General features: G+C 52.7%; 2 protein-coding genes across 10 annotated transcripts in view; one reads left to right on the plus strand and one right to left on the minus strand.

The window, feature by feature from the left end:
• RALGPS1 (Ral GEF with PH domain and SH3 binding motif 1) overlaps positions 1-19,112 on the plus strand; it is a 262,271-nt gene that overhangs the window by 132,351 nt on the left and 110,808 nt on the right. The gene's annotated exons all lie outside the window — the stretch shown is intronic.
• Positions 4,255-19,112, minus strand: part of ANGPTL2 (angiopoietin like 2) — a 33,955-nt gene continuing 19,097 nt past the window's right edge. For both annotated transcript variants that reach the window (XM_006205499.4, XM_072960160.1), the window contains exons 3-5: positions 10,289-10,482; positions 8,287-8,557; positions 4,255-6,012 (exon numbers count right to left, since the gene is read on the minus strand). In XM_006205499.4, the coding sequence (XP_006205561.1) occupies positions 5,813-6,012; positions 8,287-8,557; positions 10,289-10,482 (665 nt within the window). In that variant the 3' untranslated portion in view covers positions 4,255-5,812. The remainder of the gene's footprint in view (positions 6,013-8,286; positions 8,558-10,288; positions 10,483-19,112) is intronic.

A 19,112-nucleotide genomic window follows, 5' to 3' on the forward strand; every position in this document is an offset into this window, starting at 1 on the left:
AGTCTCAATTTCTGTTACGTCAAAGGGAGGGTAATTGCAGAACCCACCCCATAGGGTTTTTGTGAGTTTAGAGAGACACACATGGAAAGCGCTGACGCAGGGTGGATGGTATGAGTGTTTCCCAGAGTGAATACTGCCCGGAAGAGCCCAGCAGTGGGGAACTTGTTGCTTCCTGTGTCCACAGAGATGATTGAGGAACCTGGCGTATCTAGGAAGGGCAGGAGGAGCCCCATCTGGGCACAGCCATGTGTCATGTTTAGTGACACAGCTGGGCCTGAAAGGGCTGGGTGTGCTTTCTGGGGTGGGCCAGGTGTCAGCTGGGGGAGCTGGGGAACACAATCTAACAAGTAGTGGGACAGAATCCATCTCGCTGGCCAAAGGTCGTCTCCAGAGAGGATGAGGGCCAACCAGAGCTGATGTACATAGTCTAGACCTCTTTTTGGCTATAGACCCAGCCCTTGACCCCTCCTTCTCCAAGAACCCAGCTCTGCGCTGAGCCCAGTCAATAGGACTGAGGGGGACACACAGCCCCCAGCGGGCCAGTCGGGTCCTCTGGCTGGGAGTTAGCTGGAAAGGAGAAGGACTTTGAGTCTTTGCTGGCACTCAAACCAGCAGGACATGTGAGCTCAGAAATTCCATGCTGGGAAAAGCAGATGGCTGCACAATGAGAAACAGAGAGACCTCGTAGGCAGGGGAAAGGGAAAGGGAAAGGAAAGGGAGAGAAGCCGAGAGAGCTGCTGCCCTGCCCCTTGAAGGCCTTCCAGGTGGTTTCTGGTTCCTGGCCCTCGTGAGGCCCAGCTGCGTCCCTGCTCATGGACTCTGGGAGCTACCTCGTGTCCTTATGTAACCAGCTTATTCAGTGAGCTGGACTCAATCAGGTGTAAGAAGAAACCAACTTTATTTTTCCCTTGTGTCCTTCCCAGCCTACTCTGTGGATTAGTTCTTTTCCCAATTGACGCTGAGAACTTAACAGGCCCCTGAAGTCTCGCTGTTAACTGTCACATGACTCCAGACTGTCCAGTGGAGTGATCAGGAGGCTGGACTCCTACAGCCCGGCCAGGCTGGAGGTCTGGGGCCGGGGAGGGTGCACAGTCAGCGTCTCCACTAGACCCCGCAGTCCCACTGTCTCCCTAGCTTGCCCACTGAGCTTTGTGGCCCCTGGGGTTGGAACAGGGGAGAGGGATGAGGGAGAGGTATGGGGTCCATCTGATACGGCCGGTTCAGTGGGAACCCAGAGCTGGTGCCCTGTGGTGCCAGGTGCCCAAAGTACCCACGCTCTGTCTTTTTCCCTTTCCTGTCTTTTCTCCCTCTTCCCTGCTGCTGCTTCACAATTTCCCTTCTGGGCACCTCTGACTCCGCCCCCTGATAGGATAATGCTTCTCCTCCAGCTGACCTCTTAGGACCTTTCCTTGGCTCCTGGGCTTCCTGCACTGCCCCCACCCCACCACCCAGGCTGCCCTCTGCCTCCTAGCAACCTGTGTCCTTTGATTCCCTGCTGCTCCCAGGGCAGTGTCGTTTCTCACTGCCCGCCACCTCTGGCCTGCAGACTTGAGGCATGAGTCAGTTGGTAGTGCTTGCACTCGGCCATGCGAGGCTCTTAGAAGAGTCCCTTGAAGTTCCTCTCACTTGATTTAGGGAGGGGGAACACCTACCTTCCCTGTGGTGGCAGTGGGATGCCATAGGGACGACTCATCCCCAACCCCACGATACTTTTTCGGCTCTCGTTACATGGGCTGCAGATGGGCAGTCGGTTAATGCTGTAGAGCCAGTTTGGGGTCATCCCCTGCAGGGAGGGTCTTGCACCTAGCTCTAGAATATAGGGGCTCTTGGCAGCTATTATTTTGTCCTTAGCCTTTTGAGTCTCAGATAAAACTGAGGCAGAAAAGAATGCCAGTTTAACATTCTGTTCCACTTAAAATGTCCCCTTTTTTATTTAGTCCAGTTCTCTGGCTCTCTCGTACTATAACCGAGAGTTTTTACTACACTGTGTAAAACAAACGAGGCGCCCCTGGGAGATCAGGGAGGACCCCTTGAGCTCCCAGAGAGGATCTGTGGATTATGAGCATCATTGATTCCCATTGCTGGTGTTTTCTGTAGTTCAAAGGTTTCTCTTTCAATCTTGCTCAAACTGGCAGGATTTGGGGGAAGGGGTCTTATTCAGCATCACTTGTTTGGGGAACATCTCTGTCTTCCTGACATGTTCCCCACATGAGCCCAGCAGGTGGGTGCCCTCCGTCCACCAACGTATTGGCCCAAACTGGGGTACCGGGGTTTGGCTGGGGCAGGGGAGAGTCCGGGTTTCATTGGCTTCCTTCTGGGTCCGCAGGTGCGCTCACTGTGGAGACCTTAGTAACGGCAGGAGCCCTATGACTGTAGGTCTCAAAAGTCACCGTGGGAGGGGAGAGGGGGAGTGTTGATGTGGGTTGGTCGGGCTGAGTGTACCTGGCTGGCTGCTGGCAGGTGAGTGTCTCTCTGGGCACCAAGGCCCCGCACCTGACCACAGCCCTCATCTCCCATTCTCTTCTTCGATGCTGTTGGTTTGGTAAACTGCCTCCCTCCCCCCATTTCACTGTAGGGAGAGTGGGTTCCACATCTCTGATGGGCTTATTCCTTCCTCTCCTTCCATGTAGCCAGGGTACAATTTGACGAAGACTCAAGTTTGGGTCCTGGGGTGGGTGGGGGCTGGTGTCGTGCTCTGCTTTTGTTTGGTTCTCAGCTAGTTTAGAAAAAGGGCTACCGTCCCTTGTCCAGAGCTCTCTGCTTTGGGATTTGGACCCAAGACCAATAACCGATAAGGTTGGGCCCTGTTTTCCTTTGCCTTCAATCCTTGCATCCCGCACACCCCCACTCCAGATGTGTCGGGGTGGGGAGGGGTGGCTCTGGTCTGGGCCAAGGCAGAGATATTCTCACCTAATAGTGTCCAGATTCCACTGTGACCCCAAAAACTGCCTAGGAGTTTGGGAGAAGAGTTTGAGAACTCTTACTCAGTAGTGCCTGACTCCCAGAACCTTCTGAATTAATCCCTGCTGGGGCATTTTTACCAGCGCTCTGGCTCCAAGCCTCACTTCTCCCCTTCTGTGAAGTGAGAGGAAAGTCCCTCCTTTACAGGCTGCTGTGAAGTCACCTGAGAAGACGTAAGTCCAATTCCAGGCTCACAGAAGGCCCCAGGAAACGGCAGTCTCCCTGCACTGCACCTTTGTTAAAAAGGGCTCTCATAAGGCAACATGACCTGGTCATTAAAAAGAGGGATTGGTGAGTCCAAAGGTTTAAGTGCCTTTTAAATTTTGATAGATACATTGCCAAATTGCTCTTCAAAAATATTGAATCAATTTATACTTCCATCCAGAGTACACAGAGTACATATTTCTCCATTCCCTTGTCAGCATGGAGACTGACATTTTTTCATCTTTGCCAATCCGCCAGGCACCGTGTGATGGTTTGGGCTTGAGTTAACCGACCTCTGTGGTGATTCTTGAGCTTGGCCTCTTTTCTTGTGTACTGGCCATTTGTGAGTCTTCTGATGTGTTCGTGTAATTAAGTTTTCTATAACAGTGTTTGTATCTTTCTTCTTAATTTGAAAGAGTACTTGGTGTAGCATGACTGTTATTCCTATATTTTTCTCTTGTTTAATATTTCCCTTTTAATCTTGGTCGTGTTTTGTTTTACTCCATTTTTCATAGGGCAAAAAAAAAAAAAGGAATTTTCTTTAGTCAAAATCCCTTAGTCTTTTCCTTAATGGTTTTGGGGCTTCCTGTCAGGCCTAGAGACACCTTCCCAATCCACAGATCAGTTTTACAGGAGGGTGGTTCTGGCAACTAGTGTGGAAGTCAGATTGGAATGAGGGCTCCTGGTCTGGTGAGGGGCAGCCTGTTGTCGTAGTCGAGGGGAGAGGGGAGGAGAGCCTGCACCAGGGCAGGAAAGAGGGCTTGTGTGGAGGGATGGGTTGCCCTTGGCAAGGGGCTGGGAGGAGTCCTTGTTTCTGACCCGAGCAATTGAGTAGATGGTGCCATTTGGTGAAATGGGACCAGATGTGGGGGAAGGTGTTTCAGGTGTTGACTGCACTGCCTGTGTCCAATGGAGATGTAGGACTCCTGAGGGCATCTATGGAAACCAGAGATAGGGAGAGTGCGATTACATGATTTTGGTGGATGCCCCTGGTGCTGAATCTCTTCTTGGTTTTACTCAAAAGCTCTGATATCAAGGGTCCCAGGAAGGCATTCTAAAACAATAATACACAGTGTAGATACATCCAAATCGCACTGATGGCTTTTATTGCAGATTTGTGTCATTACAAGGATAATCTGGGAATATATTAAAAAAAAAACCCTCCCTTTTATATACACAAAACGTGCTACATGGTACACTTTGTGAGACTGCTGAGGTAATAGGCACACACCCAGACGCGGACAGTACCGAACGTTCCAACATCTAGCACACCCCGACCCGCGTGCCCTCTGGGGAGGGTCTTACCTTCTTGGTCATCCCTTGCTCCCTGCTTGGCAAGAGTCCCGGTAGTACTGAGCCTGACACTTCGTGGCCAACAGGACTCAGAGAGCCACTGCGCTGCAACGCAGCAACCAAGGGATCCGTGGCCCCTGGTTATTCAGTAACTCAGGACAACTGGCCAGTCCTCATTTTTGTGGCACCTGTTCTCAGGGAAAGTGTAGTTTGGAAACAAAATATGGACTCTAGTCGGCCTGAGAACATGGGACTTTTGGTCTGTAGCCACTTGGGGCCCCCAATGATTGGATTATGACTTTGCTTCAATTGAATATCTGCTGGCAAGGTGGGTAATTATTTCTGTGAAGGTTAAAACGACAGGTAGGCTAAAGTATGAATGAAAATACAAGACTGCAAATACCGTTACCTATGTGGCAGGCCTTTCAGGCCTGACTTCCCCTTTCCTGACTAGAAACACGGAGTTCAGACTGTTTCCTACTCGGGGACTAAGGGATCTTGCCTGGAGGGAAAGCACAGGGGGACGGAAGAGGTAAGGAGTAAGTAGGCAAGGAGTAGAGAAGAGTGGAAAAGGTGCCTGGACAACAGTGGCTTGGGACTGATGCACAGAAGGCACTTAGCAAATGGCACCAATGAATGGGTAGGTGGGTGGGTGGGGAAAGGTCCTGAGAATGGAGAAAGGTATCAGAATGGACGGGGACGTGGAGTCTGAAATTTGACTAGGTGCCAAAAGGGGATCCTAAGCAAGGAAGCTGGGACCCCCTCTGGGAGAGGGCAGCACTGTGGACAGTCCTGGAAGAATCCAGGCATGTGGAAGCCAAGGATTATTCTTCGAGTTGGAGCTACACAGTCTGTGATCTGCTCTTAGGCTCAAGTAGCACATCAATAAAACGCTCTTCTCCTAAGAGCAGAGCTGTTGTTAACAGCCTCAGCATCCGAGAACTGAGTCTACGTGTGTTAGGTGTATAAGGCAAACCTGTATATGTATCAAGATGTATGATGTGTGTGTGTATCTGAATGCATATACGTGTGGTACACACGCAAGTGCACAAGGTCGGCTCACACACGTGTATATTATGAAGGTATTTTGCAGTTGTGTTTTTATTGTAGGGACTTAATTTATTTAAGGGAAGACTTGATTGCAGTCCTGTCCTGTCTGAAAACACGAGGGGCTGTCTGATGTGAAGAAAGTAGTAGGGACAGAGAATACCGTTTCGATTCAGTTCCGTTATCTGTCGCAGTGACTTGGGAAGAGTCCAGTGTCCCAGTCCTCCCGGCCCCAAGGTGACCCAGTGAGGAGGTGCTCTGTGTGCTGGGGCCAGCACGGCCACGAGCGGTCAGGCGGGGAGCCGGCCTAGTGGAAGGTGTTGGGGTTGGGCCGGATCATCATCACCACTTTCTTGAGCGAGTAGGAGCCCCCTCGGAACTCAGCCCAGTAGACTCCGTCCTGGTAGCGGCTCCGGTAGTGGCCCCCGCGGTACCAGACGCCATTGAGGTTGGAGTGGGCACAGGCGTTATACCACCAGCCGCCCTTCTGGTAGTGGGCACAGTTTCCTTCAGGAGAGAAAGAGCGAGAAGGTCTCAGGGAGGAGGCTTTACCCAAATCTGCCGTTTGCTCGGGGACTTCAGTGGGACCCCCCCTCTGGGGACATTTGAACAAGAATGCTTGGGAGGGGACGGGGCTTCAGACCTGCTCAGACCTGCCTTCTACCTAGTGAGCTGTGTGATCTTGGGCAAGTGACTTAACCTCACGGAGCCACCGAATTCTCATGGTAAAATAAAGATGAGTGTGGTGCCTCCGTACAGGACCACCGTGGGAACTGAGCAAGGGTGCGTGCTCGCCCAGGGCTTACTGCAAATGGAGCATGCAAGGAGGACTCCACACCCCAGGCTTGAGCAGAAAACGGAAGTGACCTGTGATGGGCTGGGGGAGAGGGCCAAAGGGTTTTTTTAGAAATTTTTTTCAAAGAGTTGGAACTATTAGATCAAGAGTCTTTATAGAATGACAAAGGAAATGTTTAAGATGAAATGTTCCTCTATTCCTCCCCAGTCTGTATTCCAGCCAAAAAATTTTTTTTCACAAAAGAAAGATATTTTCATGAAGTTTTTGGCACTATCTTATCATGCTGGATTTTGCTGCCAAGGACAAGCAGTTCAGAACAACAGTAAAAGTGTGGGCAAGGCATTGCCCTTCCCAGGAAGGGGGGCCAGGCATTGTCAGGCCTAGAGAGGGACCCCACTCAGGGCAAGGGCTGGCCCAGTCAAGTTTGTGGCTTTGGGAGCGGGTGTTGGGATGAGGTGAGGAGGGAGCAGGCGGCTGAGGCAGAAAGCCGAGAGGAGAAGGCCCAGGCGCCCCAGAGCCGCCCCGGCAGCCCAGGTTTTCCCAGAGTTTTCCTCCAGCTCCGCTGGGCCATCCCCTGAGGCCACACGGTCCAAGTGGCAGAGCCCTCGGCACACCACAGTCGGCCTCCCGTCGGCCAGAGACGGGGAGCTCACTTCCTTGCCGTCCCCTGACTGTGCTGCCGGACAGGCCCAACAGTTGGGGTCACAGGGCAGTCTTCTCCTTGCTCTCCATAAGGGCCCTCAAGAAATGCTGTGCCAGCCCCTGTATCCCCCGTGTCTGAGCAGCTCCGAGGGTCATCTTTCAGCCCTGCTCTTCTTGAAGCCTTGGCAGCCCTGGCCTGAGAAGACTCAGGGCTTCCTCAGGAGACCCTTCAGCAGGGTCAGTTCCGTGCCAGTGAGGAGGTAGAGGGGTCAGCGTTTCCCCCGGTGTTGTGAGAACAGTCTGCTGAAGTGCGGCCGCTGTGAGGACCTGGAGTGGGGACCTCCCCGCCCCATGCAGGCAGCCGAGCTTGCCTGAACTGCAGGGACAGTCAGTCCTCGGAGGGCAGGGAGTGGCCTTCGTAAATGGGCAGCTGGAGCAGAAGGGGCCAAGCTTGCCCCTGAGAACAGACAGCCTTGCCCTGGAGGAGGGGTCAGCCCCTCACGGAGGAGCTGGGCCTCACTGCCACCCACCGGTGGGGGCCCAGGGACCCTCATCTCAAGGAATTGGTGTGGAGCCTTGCGATGCATTAGCTGTTGGGGGGGTTCATGTCTGGACTCAGGGCTGGACTGTCTGTGCTTCTTATAATTTTCTATTTTCTCCTTTTTTTGATCTAATAAGGACCTGGATTTGAGACATGGCCTTGGGCAGATCACTTGGTCTCTCCTACCTGGTTTCCTCTCAGTAGCTCCCCTCCAGCACTGCATTAACAGTACCTGCTAGTGACTAAGTATACAGAGAGCCGCTTGGATGGGGCTCCGACTCTGCCAAGTCCCAGTCAAAGCACGTCAGGCACATGCTCTCTGACCTTCTCACCCCCCTGCTAGGTAGATAGTGTCCTTATTTCCAGAAGTGGAAACAGGCTCAGAGAGATTGAGCAGCATGCCTAGCATGGAGGCACATAGGACGTGGGGCCAGCATTGGTGCCCAGGGTGTATGGCCTGGAGCCCGCAGGGACATGTCGCCCTGATATCCAGTGCCTCAGGCAGAGAGTGATGCGGGTGCACAGCCCAGCACGAGGTCCGGCTTGGCCCAGAGTGGCCCTCCTACGTGTAATTTGTGCCCCTCTTTACCCTCTCCTATTTGTAAATGCCACTTTGACCCAGGCTTGTGAAGGGGATCTGTGGGCAGAGGGCAGAGGGCAGAGGCGTGGACCTTCAGGGGTCGGCAGCAAGGCTGGGCAGCTGGGCCTGGATCTGCCTGTTCTCAGGCCCGGGAGTCAGAGGCTCAGCTTTAGTTGAGCTCTCTCCCTGCCCTGCAGCTGGGCTTGACCCCGCTGGCCCTACCTGTGTAGACGTCGTGGTCCCTGTCCAGAGTGGTGAACTGCTTGCCGTTGTGCCAGGTGAAGGAGTCGCCGGCGTTGCCGTGGTAGCGCCCCAGCCGCAGCTTGTAATACTCGCTCTCAGGCTCCAGGCGGAAGCTGGCATATTCTGCAAAGACCTTGCGGCCAGACCAGTCCTCCATGGTCACCAGCAGTTTGTAGTTGCCCTGGTTCGTCAGCCAGTAAATGTTCTCCAGGCCCAGCCAGTATTCGCCATCAATGTTCCCAAACCCTTGCTGGGAAAAAGGCGGGCGAGCGTTAGTAAGGGATGTGCAGGGGGCTCCACCAACAGGGCCCGGCCGTCGGCTGCTCAGCGCCACACGGAGGGGCCTGGAAACCGGCAGAGCCTAAGGCCAGCCTGGGTTTAGTTCCCCACTCCCCGACCTGTGACTTGTTGAGTCACCTTGCCTGTCTGAGCCTCAGTCATGCATCACTCAGGACTATTTAGAGAGTGCCCGCTGTGTGCTAGGCATTGTGTGAACACAGGGGACACTGTTTCCTTCCCCGCAGGGTTGCCCAATGACACACGCATATGGTAAATTGAGAGCCTAGCACACGACATGAGTTCCTCGGACAAATCCCTTAGCTCCTCTGAGCTTCTGTTCCCTTCTCTGGGGATGGGCTGTGTGTGAGGGTCCCATGTAAACTAACGGTGTGACAGATGTGCACTGTGACAAATGTATGCCACATGCACCTGGGCTCCCTCCTAGCTCTAAAATCCAGTGGGTTTATTGTCATTTTTATATGTAGTTTTGGGAGTCATCACTCAAGTGGTGGCCATTTGAAGTCTTGAAAATAGGTGGACTCATTAATGATCATAATAGCTAGCGTTTATAGAGTTCTTGTGACGTACTGGCACTGTCATCAGAACTCTCCACAGGTTATTTTATTAATCCTCATGTCAATTCTATCAGCTAGGTTCTGTGATTATCTCCCTAGAATGGGTGAACTGGGGCCCAGGTCACACAGCACGTGAGGATGAGCCAGGATTGAGTCAAGAACCCAGACTTAACTACTGTGCCTACTACTCTGAGGACAAGAATGTGAAAAGGAAGCAAAAGGAGTTGAGGCATGAGGCTTCAGGAACTTCACAGCGAGGAGGCAGAGGAGAAGGAGGAGAAAGCAAAGGCCCAGGCTGGTCCAGAGGCGGGTGGGAAGGCTGGCAGGACTGGCGCAGGGCACGGCTGAGCCACGTGTGGGGGTCGTGGTCCAGGTAGTTTGTAGGTTTTGCAGGTGTCAGAGGCCACTTCCTGTCTGTGCAGCCTTTTCATCTGTACACGGGGTCCACACCGGCCTCTCCCTCCCAGGGTTGGCGTGGGAGTAAAGGAGGTAATGAAGGGCAGTGCCCAGCGGGGTGCCTGGCGTGGTGGTGGTGGGGGCATCAGCAGACTGAGCTGCCCTTGCTGTCCTTAGTGCCACCTCTTTGTTCAGAGGAGGGAGGCGGGTGTGGGGCTGAACCCTCACAGCCTTTCCTCCCACAAGGGCAAGCCTTCAACTCCCTGGGAACTGGGAGCCCAGAGGATGAGCCCTGGAATTAGGACCCACGTGCTCCTGCAGTTCCCTGCAACAGGCCATGTGGGGGATTCTCCCAGGGCCTGGGACCCTTGGGACTTGCCCCTTCTGGGCTGTGAGAACAGATCTTCCCCTTGGGACTCCCAGCTGGGAGTAAGATGCTCCCCACACCTAGGCTGGGTGAGGGGCTGCTGCACCCCAGCATTTCTAAATTCCCACCCTACCCCATCTGTGGGGCATTTGTGGTCTGGACTCCTCACTCTCCTGCTGCAGTTGGTGGGGGGCAGGGAAGGAGCTGCTGGTCCTCACCACCCTGGCGGGTTTGCAGAAATGGAGTGTCCTCCTTCCGTGCATGTTTCTAGTCTGGGCCACACAGGTCCTGACAGGCAGCACGCACCTTCCCTCCGAGGGCCCTGCACTGGCTGGTCAGGCCTCTCAGGGCGGGTGGTCCTCACCTTGTAGGTCTCCCAGTTCCTGAAGAAGTTGACGGAGCCGTCCAGGCGCCTCTGGATGACGGTCCAGCCCCCAGGGTCGTGTCTCTGGTCACACCACACCTGCATGAGGCGGTTGGTGTTCTCTGGCTTCACCAGGTAGATGGAGCTGGTGTCGTGGCCATCCTCCAGGGCCTGCAGGCAGTCTCTCCACGGGCCTGGGGACACAGGTGTGCACGTGTCACAGACCTCCCTGTCGCCTGGCCCCCGAGTCATGTTCTCCCCGCCCCCACCGCCGGCTGCGCCCCAAGCTGAACAGCCTCGGGCAGGGCTCGGCTGGGAGCCACGGGCCTGCAGTGTGTAGGCACCGACTATGGTTTCCAGGTCTGTGAAGTAACATGATATAAAGACAAGAGCCCAGGGCTAGAACTCAGGATGCCTGGATTCTGAGCCCGCTTTCACCCCTGACTCCCGCACGCTGTGATGTGGGTGAGCTTCTGCACCTCTCTAAGCCCGCGGTTTCCCCAGTTTGTAGAAGGGAGGTCATAGTTACTTCATTGGGGTTGTAAGGATTGCTGAGCTCATTTGTGTGCAGTTCCTGGAGTGATTTCTCTTTTAAGTTGGTTATATTGGCAAAAAGAGACGCGTGCCTGCTACGAGGCAGTGGCGTCCGCCAGCCTGTGCGGGCTCCGCCAGGTCAGTGAGACGGGCTCGCTGCTTCCCGGGCACCCAGGGCTGAGGCAAGCTGCGCCCAGCGACTGACTCTGTGCCTGCCTTTCAGTGACGGTGCTCGGGGACAGCTGCTACAGCTTTCAGTAGGTGAACTTCCCTGGAGTTACAGGGGCCCAAGCAGTGCCTAGAATCTGTAGCCAGACATTTCAGGATATTTCTGGGATTCAGATGCTGGCCTCCAAATATTTTGGGGGTACCAAGTTCCCATTCAGCTCAATCTGTATTTTCCAAAGGAAGATCACTGAGGGCCAAGTGCCCAGATCTCATGTCCAGGGGTCCATGAGACCTCTGGACCAGCTTAAAGGATGGTGTCTAGGACACATCCCAGTCCCTGGCTCTCTTCTGAAATTGAGACCAGATGGGTCTGTAATCTGTGACTTCACCCAGCTTGGGCAGCCTGGTCAGAAGGGGTGGGTGTCGCTGGGAATCTGAAAAGCCACCATCGGTCTGTCAACACCCGTCCCCACTTCCCCTGGCGGTTTCCTGTGTTCAGACGTCGGCCACATCAGCAGGAGGGTGCAAACCAGAGTCACCAAGAGCCAGACAAGCTGGGTTCTTCCTTACTGATCTTAGTAAACTTCAGAAGTTTTTCAAAACCTAACCATTGGACTGTGTATTTTAAAATAAATAAAATCACCACACATAGCTTCAGCTTCTCTTCAAAACTGTTCTGGAGCAAGAATGGTTAAGACAAAATTTCTAAGAAAATTCCATCTTATTCTATTAATGCGTATGTTTATTCAACAAGTGTCTGTTGAGTCCCAGCCCAGGCAGGTACTGTGCGGGGCCGTGGAAGCCTAGGGCACAGTGGGGCTCCTCTGATGCCCAGCAAGGCAGGAGCTGACCTCCCCAGCCTTCTCCCAACCTGAATTCCTGTGGAATCTTGCTCTTCCCCTTCTGTGTGTGTATGTTGGGGGAGTGGGGAGCAGGGATCAGCAGCAGATGCATTTAGCTTTTCTTGTGTGGCTCAGACGTCTCACCTCCCTTCCTGGCTGTGACTGGGCTTGGGTGTCTGCAGGTGATGGTTAAACAGGAGAAGTTTGGGTTTGGTCTTTGCTGGACGTCGCTGGTGGCGTTTCCGGAGGCCTCACAGCAGTGTGTGAGCACCATCACCTGGAGCCCGACGGGAGGCCAGGTGCTGTCTTGCTCACCCCTCTGTCCCCAGTGCCCAGTATAGCACCAGAAGGAAGATGGGTGTGGGTGCTCGCCACTGACAGCTCACCAGGGGCTCCTCCCCTCCTCCTCTGGAGAGAGACGCCTCAGCCATTTACGTACTTGCCAGCCCTCTTTCCCCCAAGGGACAGGGCAGGACCCCAAGTACCCGCCCAGCAGCAGATGTGACAAGCCCTGCTTCCTTCTTTGCCTTGTGCCTCTTCTGTCCTGGCAAGGGGAGGCCAGACCTCCAGAAAGAACATTCATGACGGAGAAAAAGATTTTGGTTGTGTTCGGCCCACAGCCCCAGGGACCAAGGCAGAGAAAGGGAGTCTGTCCCCGACAGCTGGAGCAGAGCACGGAGCGGGCGTGGGAGGCCTCCCAGCTCGTTACCAAGTCAGACGCACAGGAGAGGCCTTTGGAGGCGGAAGCTGGTGACAAGATCCGGCAGAAGCCTGCAGAATAACACCCCCTGAAAACAAACAGCCAGACTTTTTGCTGCATAGTCGCCGCAGGGCTCCGCAGATTTTCAGACTGAAAGGCCGGCTTTGAAGGCATCGCCACGTGGGGAGAAGCTTCGAGGCCACCGGGAGACTGGCAGGTCAGCCTCGTGGCTCCCAGCCTGTACGCTTTCTGTGGGTGCCGTGGGTGGTTCCAGCTTTACCTTTGACATTTCCACAAAGGGCTGTTTTTAAAAGGCAAGTGTTTTAAAATGTTTTGGGGCCACCGATCCCTTTAAGAGTTTGAGAAATTCTAGACCCTCTATCCAGAAAGATGCATAGACATACAACTTTGCTTATAATCAGAAGGTAAGTGGATGTCCAAACCCCATATTATGAAGCCCTGGAAGAGAGGCTTGAACAGAGCAGTAGCAATAATAAAATATTTCCACTAGCTAACCTATGGTGAGCATTTACTGTGTGCCCCATCCATGCATTTGTACACGAGGTCTTCCTGACATACCTGCCAGGTCGCTAGCAGTCTCCCCACTGCACAGATGAGGAAACTGGAGCGTGGGGACCTTAGGTGACATGCCGGGGTCACACGGCTGTTTGGGACAGATGCATTATCTGAACCCAAGTGGTGGTCCGGAACCCACGCTCTCAGACTTTCTTCTTTTCCTCCAACCAGAGTGAGCTCAAGGGTTGAGGGCCAGGCGGACTTCTCTCTGTGTCCCTACAACTATTTTTAATCGTTGCCAGTCAGCCAGGTTAAAAAAAAGTACGAATTTATACTCCTTCTTTGTCAAAGTGTTATTCCTTTTTTAAATCTTTATTGATTTGTTTTTCTTCTGTGTTTACCTGTTGGTATCTTTTGTCCATTTTACATCTATTTTAGCGTTTCTTACGATGTAGAGGTTTTTCCTTGTCTTTTTTTTTTTTTTTTTAAGGCAGATCCAGCAGTTCTTTCCTTTAAGGCTTTCAGGTATGTCATGCTTTCTAGAATCATGCAGTAAGTTTGAAATAGTGTAGAAGTGTTTAGTATTTTCTGCTGTTACTAAAAACAAACTCCATATGTCTCCTGCATCCAGTATGTCACATGACACTGAGGACCCACCAGCCTCCATCAAGAACATTTCCAGACAGTGGCCCCCAGCTACCCTTGCGGGCCTCTAGAAAATCTCCCGCATTCAAATACGTTCCCTTTTCTTACACTAAAGGCACCAGTGGCAAAGGTCAGAAAATTAAATGTTGGGTGAAAGTCAGCAAAATCCTCAGCATTGAAAAGTTGGCAGCAATAAAGTAAAGTAGCAGAAAATGGCAGCAGTGAGATTATGTTGTGGCTGCTGAGTCCAACAGCTGAGTCCAAGCGTCCTCCTTTGGTGAGAACACTGTAACTGTTACATAAACTGTCGCCAGGGGTCGGGGAGGGGGGCAGGCACGGTGTCGGACTTTGACTAAGGAATCCATGGAGGAAGTGTCTGCTGGGGACAGGACCCCAAACTTGGAGTTCGGAGCTCTCGGCTCAAGGCTCGGTGGCCTCATCTCCTCACAGTTGACTTTGGGCAGGTCCTCCCTGAGCCTCACTGTCTTCTCCTGTAAACAGGGGGAAAGAAGTCTACCTCCTCTGAGGGTCTCCTGAGCCCAGCACCCAGCACAAGGCCAACCAGGGCAGGTGCCAGTGAGGCTTTTTTTTTTTTCTTTGATAGAGGAAAGCTGATAGTTTTGAAGTCGTCCACTTTCCGCCACCCCCGTCCCCAAACAGGTTACTGTGTTTGCTTTAGGATTTCCAAGATGAAGTGTCAGATTATTTACTGATAGATGTTTGCCATAAAGGCGTATTTTAGAAGTCATAACTTCAGTGGAGAGGGCCACAAAGACGTGTTGGAATGAAGGACGGAAACCTTTTTTGTCAATGAAACTGCATTTTCAGTGCGCGGCGGGCAGGGCTCTCCCTTGGAGCAGCGCGGCGTGCCGGGCGCTGTTTCACTTGGCGCTCCTTCTGAAAGGGCAGCTCTGCCTGGAGCACCAGGCCAACACTAACTCGGCGGCACCACGGCTCTGAGTGCAGTGAGCGCCCCGACCTCTCTCTATAAAGACCATATTTACACTCCTGGCACAACTGCAGCCAGAACGTTCCACGTGAAGGGAAGTGTAGCCGCCGTGGCCGAGCTGAGTCTGCGTGGTTCCCTATAGGAACCACACAGGGTGTGAAAAGCACCCGGGGCTGGGAGTCAGGAGGCCTCGGGGAGAAGGCAGGTTGGCAATGGGAACACAGTGTGCAGGTCTTGGGCCCCGATCTCCAGTGTCTGGTGAATGTTGGAGGTGATGGGGTTTGGGTGCCTGAGTCCTCTCCCTGCTTCCTTCCTCCTCACTGGGGTTCTTGATGGAGGGATCAGGTGCACAGTTCACCTACCCTCCCAGGGAGCCAGGAGCTACTTATTGCTAGCTTATCCAGGGCTCCAATACCCCAATGCAGGGCCTTTCTGGTAAAGCTGAATTAGAGCCTGCAGCCAGCCCCGGCCTGCGGGTAGCCTCCTAAGCCCAGTGTCCTCTCTGTGGATCTGAGACAGACCAGCTTCAGCCTGACTCACCCACCCAGGCCCCAGTGGAGAAATGGGCTCACCAACTGCACCAGTCTTCAGTATAGTCACCCCTCCTGCTAGGGAAACGTGGCCCCATGAATATCTGACCAGGCCAACTGGCCGAGAGGCCAAGAGCTGAGAAGTGGGTAGACACTGGGGCCTGCGCGGGCGAGAGTGATGCCTCTTCTGCCTCGCCGCGCCTGAGGCAGGGGAGAGCAGCAGAGAGTGCCTCCCGGCCGTGAGCTGGACTAGACCACGCACAGGCCTGCAGTCTGACAGGGCTCTTTATGCCCTCAGCCCAAGTCTCCAGACCTGACCACCCGAGGCCTCACAGAGGACCCTGTGGCCTGTGGGAAGTGTTCTGGGATGTTTCAGTCCATATGTGGGCCCTGGGGAGAGGCTTCTGTGACATCATCAAGAAATACCGCTTTTGTGTGAGAACGTACGCTGTTTCCAATTATTCTCACTGATGATCTGCCTCCAACAAGTCTTTTGCCACTCCCTGAAACATTTTTCTAACAGGAGAAATGACTGGTTGTTGAAACTGGATCTAGAATTTCCAACCCAGATTAATAATCTGAGCCCCAGGGCACATGGACTGCCCAGGTGTGGGTCCCGCCCTGGCCAGCAGGAGGACCTGCTGGGCGTCCCGGGTGAGGGCGGGAGAGCAGACAGCAGGTGTGGGCAGCGAGGAGCCATCACCCGTGCCGCTCGAGTCTCACTTATCCAGGAGGCTGGGGAAATAATATTTTAGTTACGAACATACGTGTTCTATGTCAGTCACCACTTTTCAGGGAACCAGAATACAGAACAATAACCTAGCACAGGAATAGCTGGTACGTCACCAAGGTCGTCTCACTCAAGCTGCCACCGAGCCCCAGAGCTGACATTCTGAACTACGCTTCTGGGCCTTCTGGGGGAAGGGACCAGCCGCTCAGGCCCTTTAAGTCCTCGGACAACAGGCATGCTGCTTGACAAGCTTTTCAGGAGTTTATGAAAAGTGTTTGAGGCCTAAAAAAAGTTGTTGGCTCTAAAATATGAAAAGAAAACTGCAAAATCAAAATGTGTATCATTAAATTTCTACAAAGTGTAACATCTGGTCAAGTTCATTGATTGTTAAATTTAGCCTTCATAAAAACTGTTATTACTTTCGAAAACAATTTGTAGGCTAGATTTTTCTCACTTCCCAAGAATTCCTGAACATGCCTGATGTTTGCCGAGAAATCAGAGCCAACCATAAATTAATCGTGCTGCTCTTGGCCAAATAATTTCAAAGGCAAAATTATTAAAAATCCTTTCAAAATTTTTACAGTAAAAGTTACATTACATGTTGAGGTGGGTATATTTCAGTACACTTGGGCCCGTGAAGAGTTTGAAGGGGTCCTGTTTCTGCCTGTTTGGCCTCTGGATAAACAGACACTGCAGTGTTGCTGCCCAAAGAACCCTTTCAAATGCGCTGTGCCCACTCCCAGGTTTCCACCAGGACCCTTGGGCAGGGGAAGAGACACGGACTTTAAAGTGATTATGAAAAGAAAAGAGGTCAGAATAGGAGGGAGCTGTGAGGGGCTCCCGGTGTGCAGAGGTGAGCAGCTCCCCGAGGCTCCTGGGACTGGTGGGGTGAAGCCCCGGGGCTCCCCAGCCGCAGTGTAGAGGCTGAGGGATGCTGTTCTGCAGGCATGTCATGGAGGAGCTCGTCACACCATGACTGCGGTCCACGGATCCGGAACGGGAGGCGTTCCTATGGTTGTCCAAGCCCTTAACCCTTTCCAAGAAAGGGAGTCAGCTTATGGGCTTGTTCTTAGAGAACCTGTGTTGGCTTTCATCAATCACCTTCTGCTTTTCCAAATGCTCGCACACCCTTCTTCATAATCTTTTCTATAATTTCACTGGGGTTTGACCACAAGCCAACTGGGCTGTGATTTCTAGTATTTTATCCTTTTTCTCATTCTGAAAACAGAACATTTGCCCCGCACCAAGCCTGATCTTCATGATTCCTCGATGATGGTGGCAGTGGTTCCAAGAGCATATCTCCAGGCCCTCAGCCCTCCTCATCCCCTCCTCCAGGAAGTCTTCCCCCCACCCCAGAAGAGCTACTTACTCCTCCTCGGGGTTCCCATAATGCCTTGCATATTAACCTCCACTGGAATGTATAAGAATGATGCCTGCCAGGGGTCTACAGCCCTTCACCTGCCAGGTGCTTTCCACGCGCTTTTATTTTACCCTCACAAGCCCCTGCAGCGGTGAGGAAACTACAGCGCAGAGAGGTCACACAACTGGGAAGAGGAGGATGTGGGATTAGAACTCAGCTCTGCCTTCCACTCCCTGGCTCTTTCTCCTGCACTGCGCTGTGGCTGTCACACTGTGTTAGGATTGTTGGGGGTCTGTGTCCCCACCAGACTGTGGGCTCCTTTGGGGAAGGAGCCTTCTCAGGGCAGTGATTATGAGTTGACCCCCCCAGTCTAGTGCCAAGGGGCACCTAGCACCTCTCATGCCTTCCTCTGTCTCCCATCTTCTCACCATTGTGAGCTGCATTCCCTTTGGCATCTTCATTCTGTTCTTTCCAGTTTGAGACTCGATAATAATAAATCCATGTGGAAACAGCAGCCCCACAACAAAGAATAATTAGCATCCAGACCAAACCTTTGGAAAGGACACTGTTCTGCGGGGCAGTCTGGACAGTGTGCAGAGCGAGTCTGCACTTCTTGCCCAGGGTAGTGCCCAGTGACTGGATTCTCTGTTCCTGTGGATGTCACTCTAGCACACTGCCTAAGACAGCTTAGTTTCAACACTTGAAAAAAAATTTAAAAACTATTATATTTGTCACTTAAACTAAAATTTTCCTAGTGAAATTCCTCTCTGTATGTCCAGTAATTTTACCTTAAATTATTGTACTCAAAAAAATCTACTAAGGGAAATCACTTATTCATTTAAAAAAAGAATGACATAAAAGCACTCCCAGCCCTGCAGCTCCACTGGCTCATCTTGAGGTGCAGGGCCGGGATCCTCAGACTCCTTTCCAATGTGCTCCTCTTCCAGAGTCACCCGGGGGCTGCTGAAGGGCTGCAGGGCTTGAGAAAGGGGCTGTGCCAGCGCTCCCGAGGGCGGTCTCTGCTGCCGACCTCCTTCCTCGATGCTGACAGGGACCACTGGGAAGTGCCCAGCCTTGCTTTAGACACTGTAGTGTGATGCTAACTTAGTTCTGCTGTCTTTATCTTTTTTTCTGGGGGAGCATCTGAGGGTTATGACACATTCCACTGCTTGAATTCACCACAACAATCCATTCCTAGGACCAGTGAGCTGGCCACAGATGCCTGAGCCCCCGGATTTTCTAGATGACGCTCAGTTTGCCAAGTGCCAAACTGTTGGGATTTCCAGACCACAAGGTGCCAGCTCACCACTTGTAACAATAACAAGTTGACAGTTTATCTCCTGGGGCTGTAAATAGCCTGAGCACTTAGCTGAACGTCCTCGCTGGAAAGTGCCTGAGTAATAGCGGGAGAGCTTGCCAGCACACTCGAAGGCTCTGTGATCTGCTCCAAGGTACCCCAGGAGGAGAAGAGAGAAAGCGAAGCTGGGAGGAAGATGACCCAATTCGAACTCAAGAGGCTTTTGTTTATGAAGAGGCGAGCAAAGAATGCTCTTTGAAATATCACTGGATTACGTAGTTCGTAATGAATTCGGGAATCTTATTTTGTTCAACAATAACATTTTAGAAACAAGACAGCATAGCACAGTGAAAACAGCACAAGCTCCGTAGGCAAGAGACCTCAGTTGGGATTTCCCTCAGTCCCTGTGACTTTAAAGAGTTTCAGGCAGTGCTTGGTGGCTGTGGTCACCCTCACCATCCTCACAATGTCACCAACCCTCCTCCGGGCTCAGGCGCACATGGGACCAGCAGCTCTCATCTTGACTGACAGTTGCTTGACCTCCAGAAGGAGC

Source organism: Vicugna pacos, chromosome 4 (assembly GCF_048564905.1).
Source record: "Vicugna pacos chromosome 4, VicPac4, whole genome shotgun sequence".
Lineage (NCBI taxonomy): Eukaryota > Metazoa > Chordata > Mammalia > Artiodactyla > Camelidae > Vicugna > Vicugna pacos.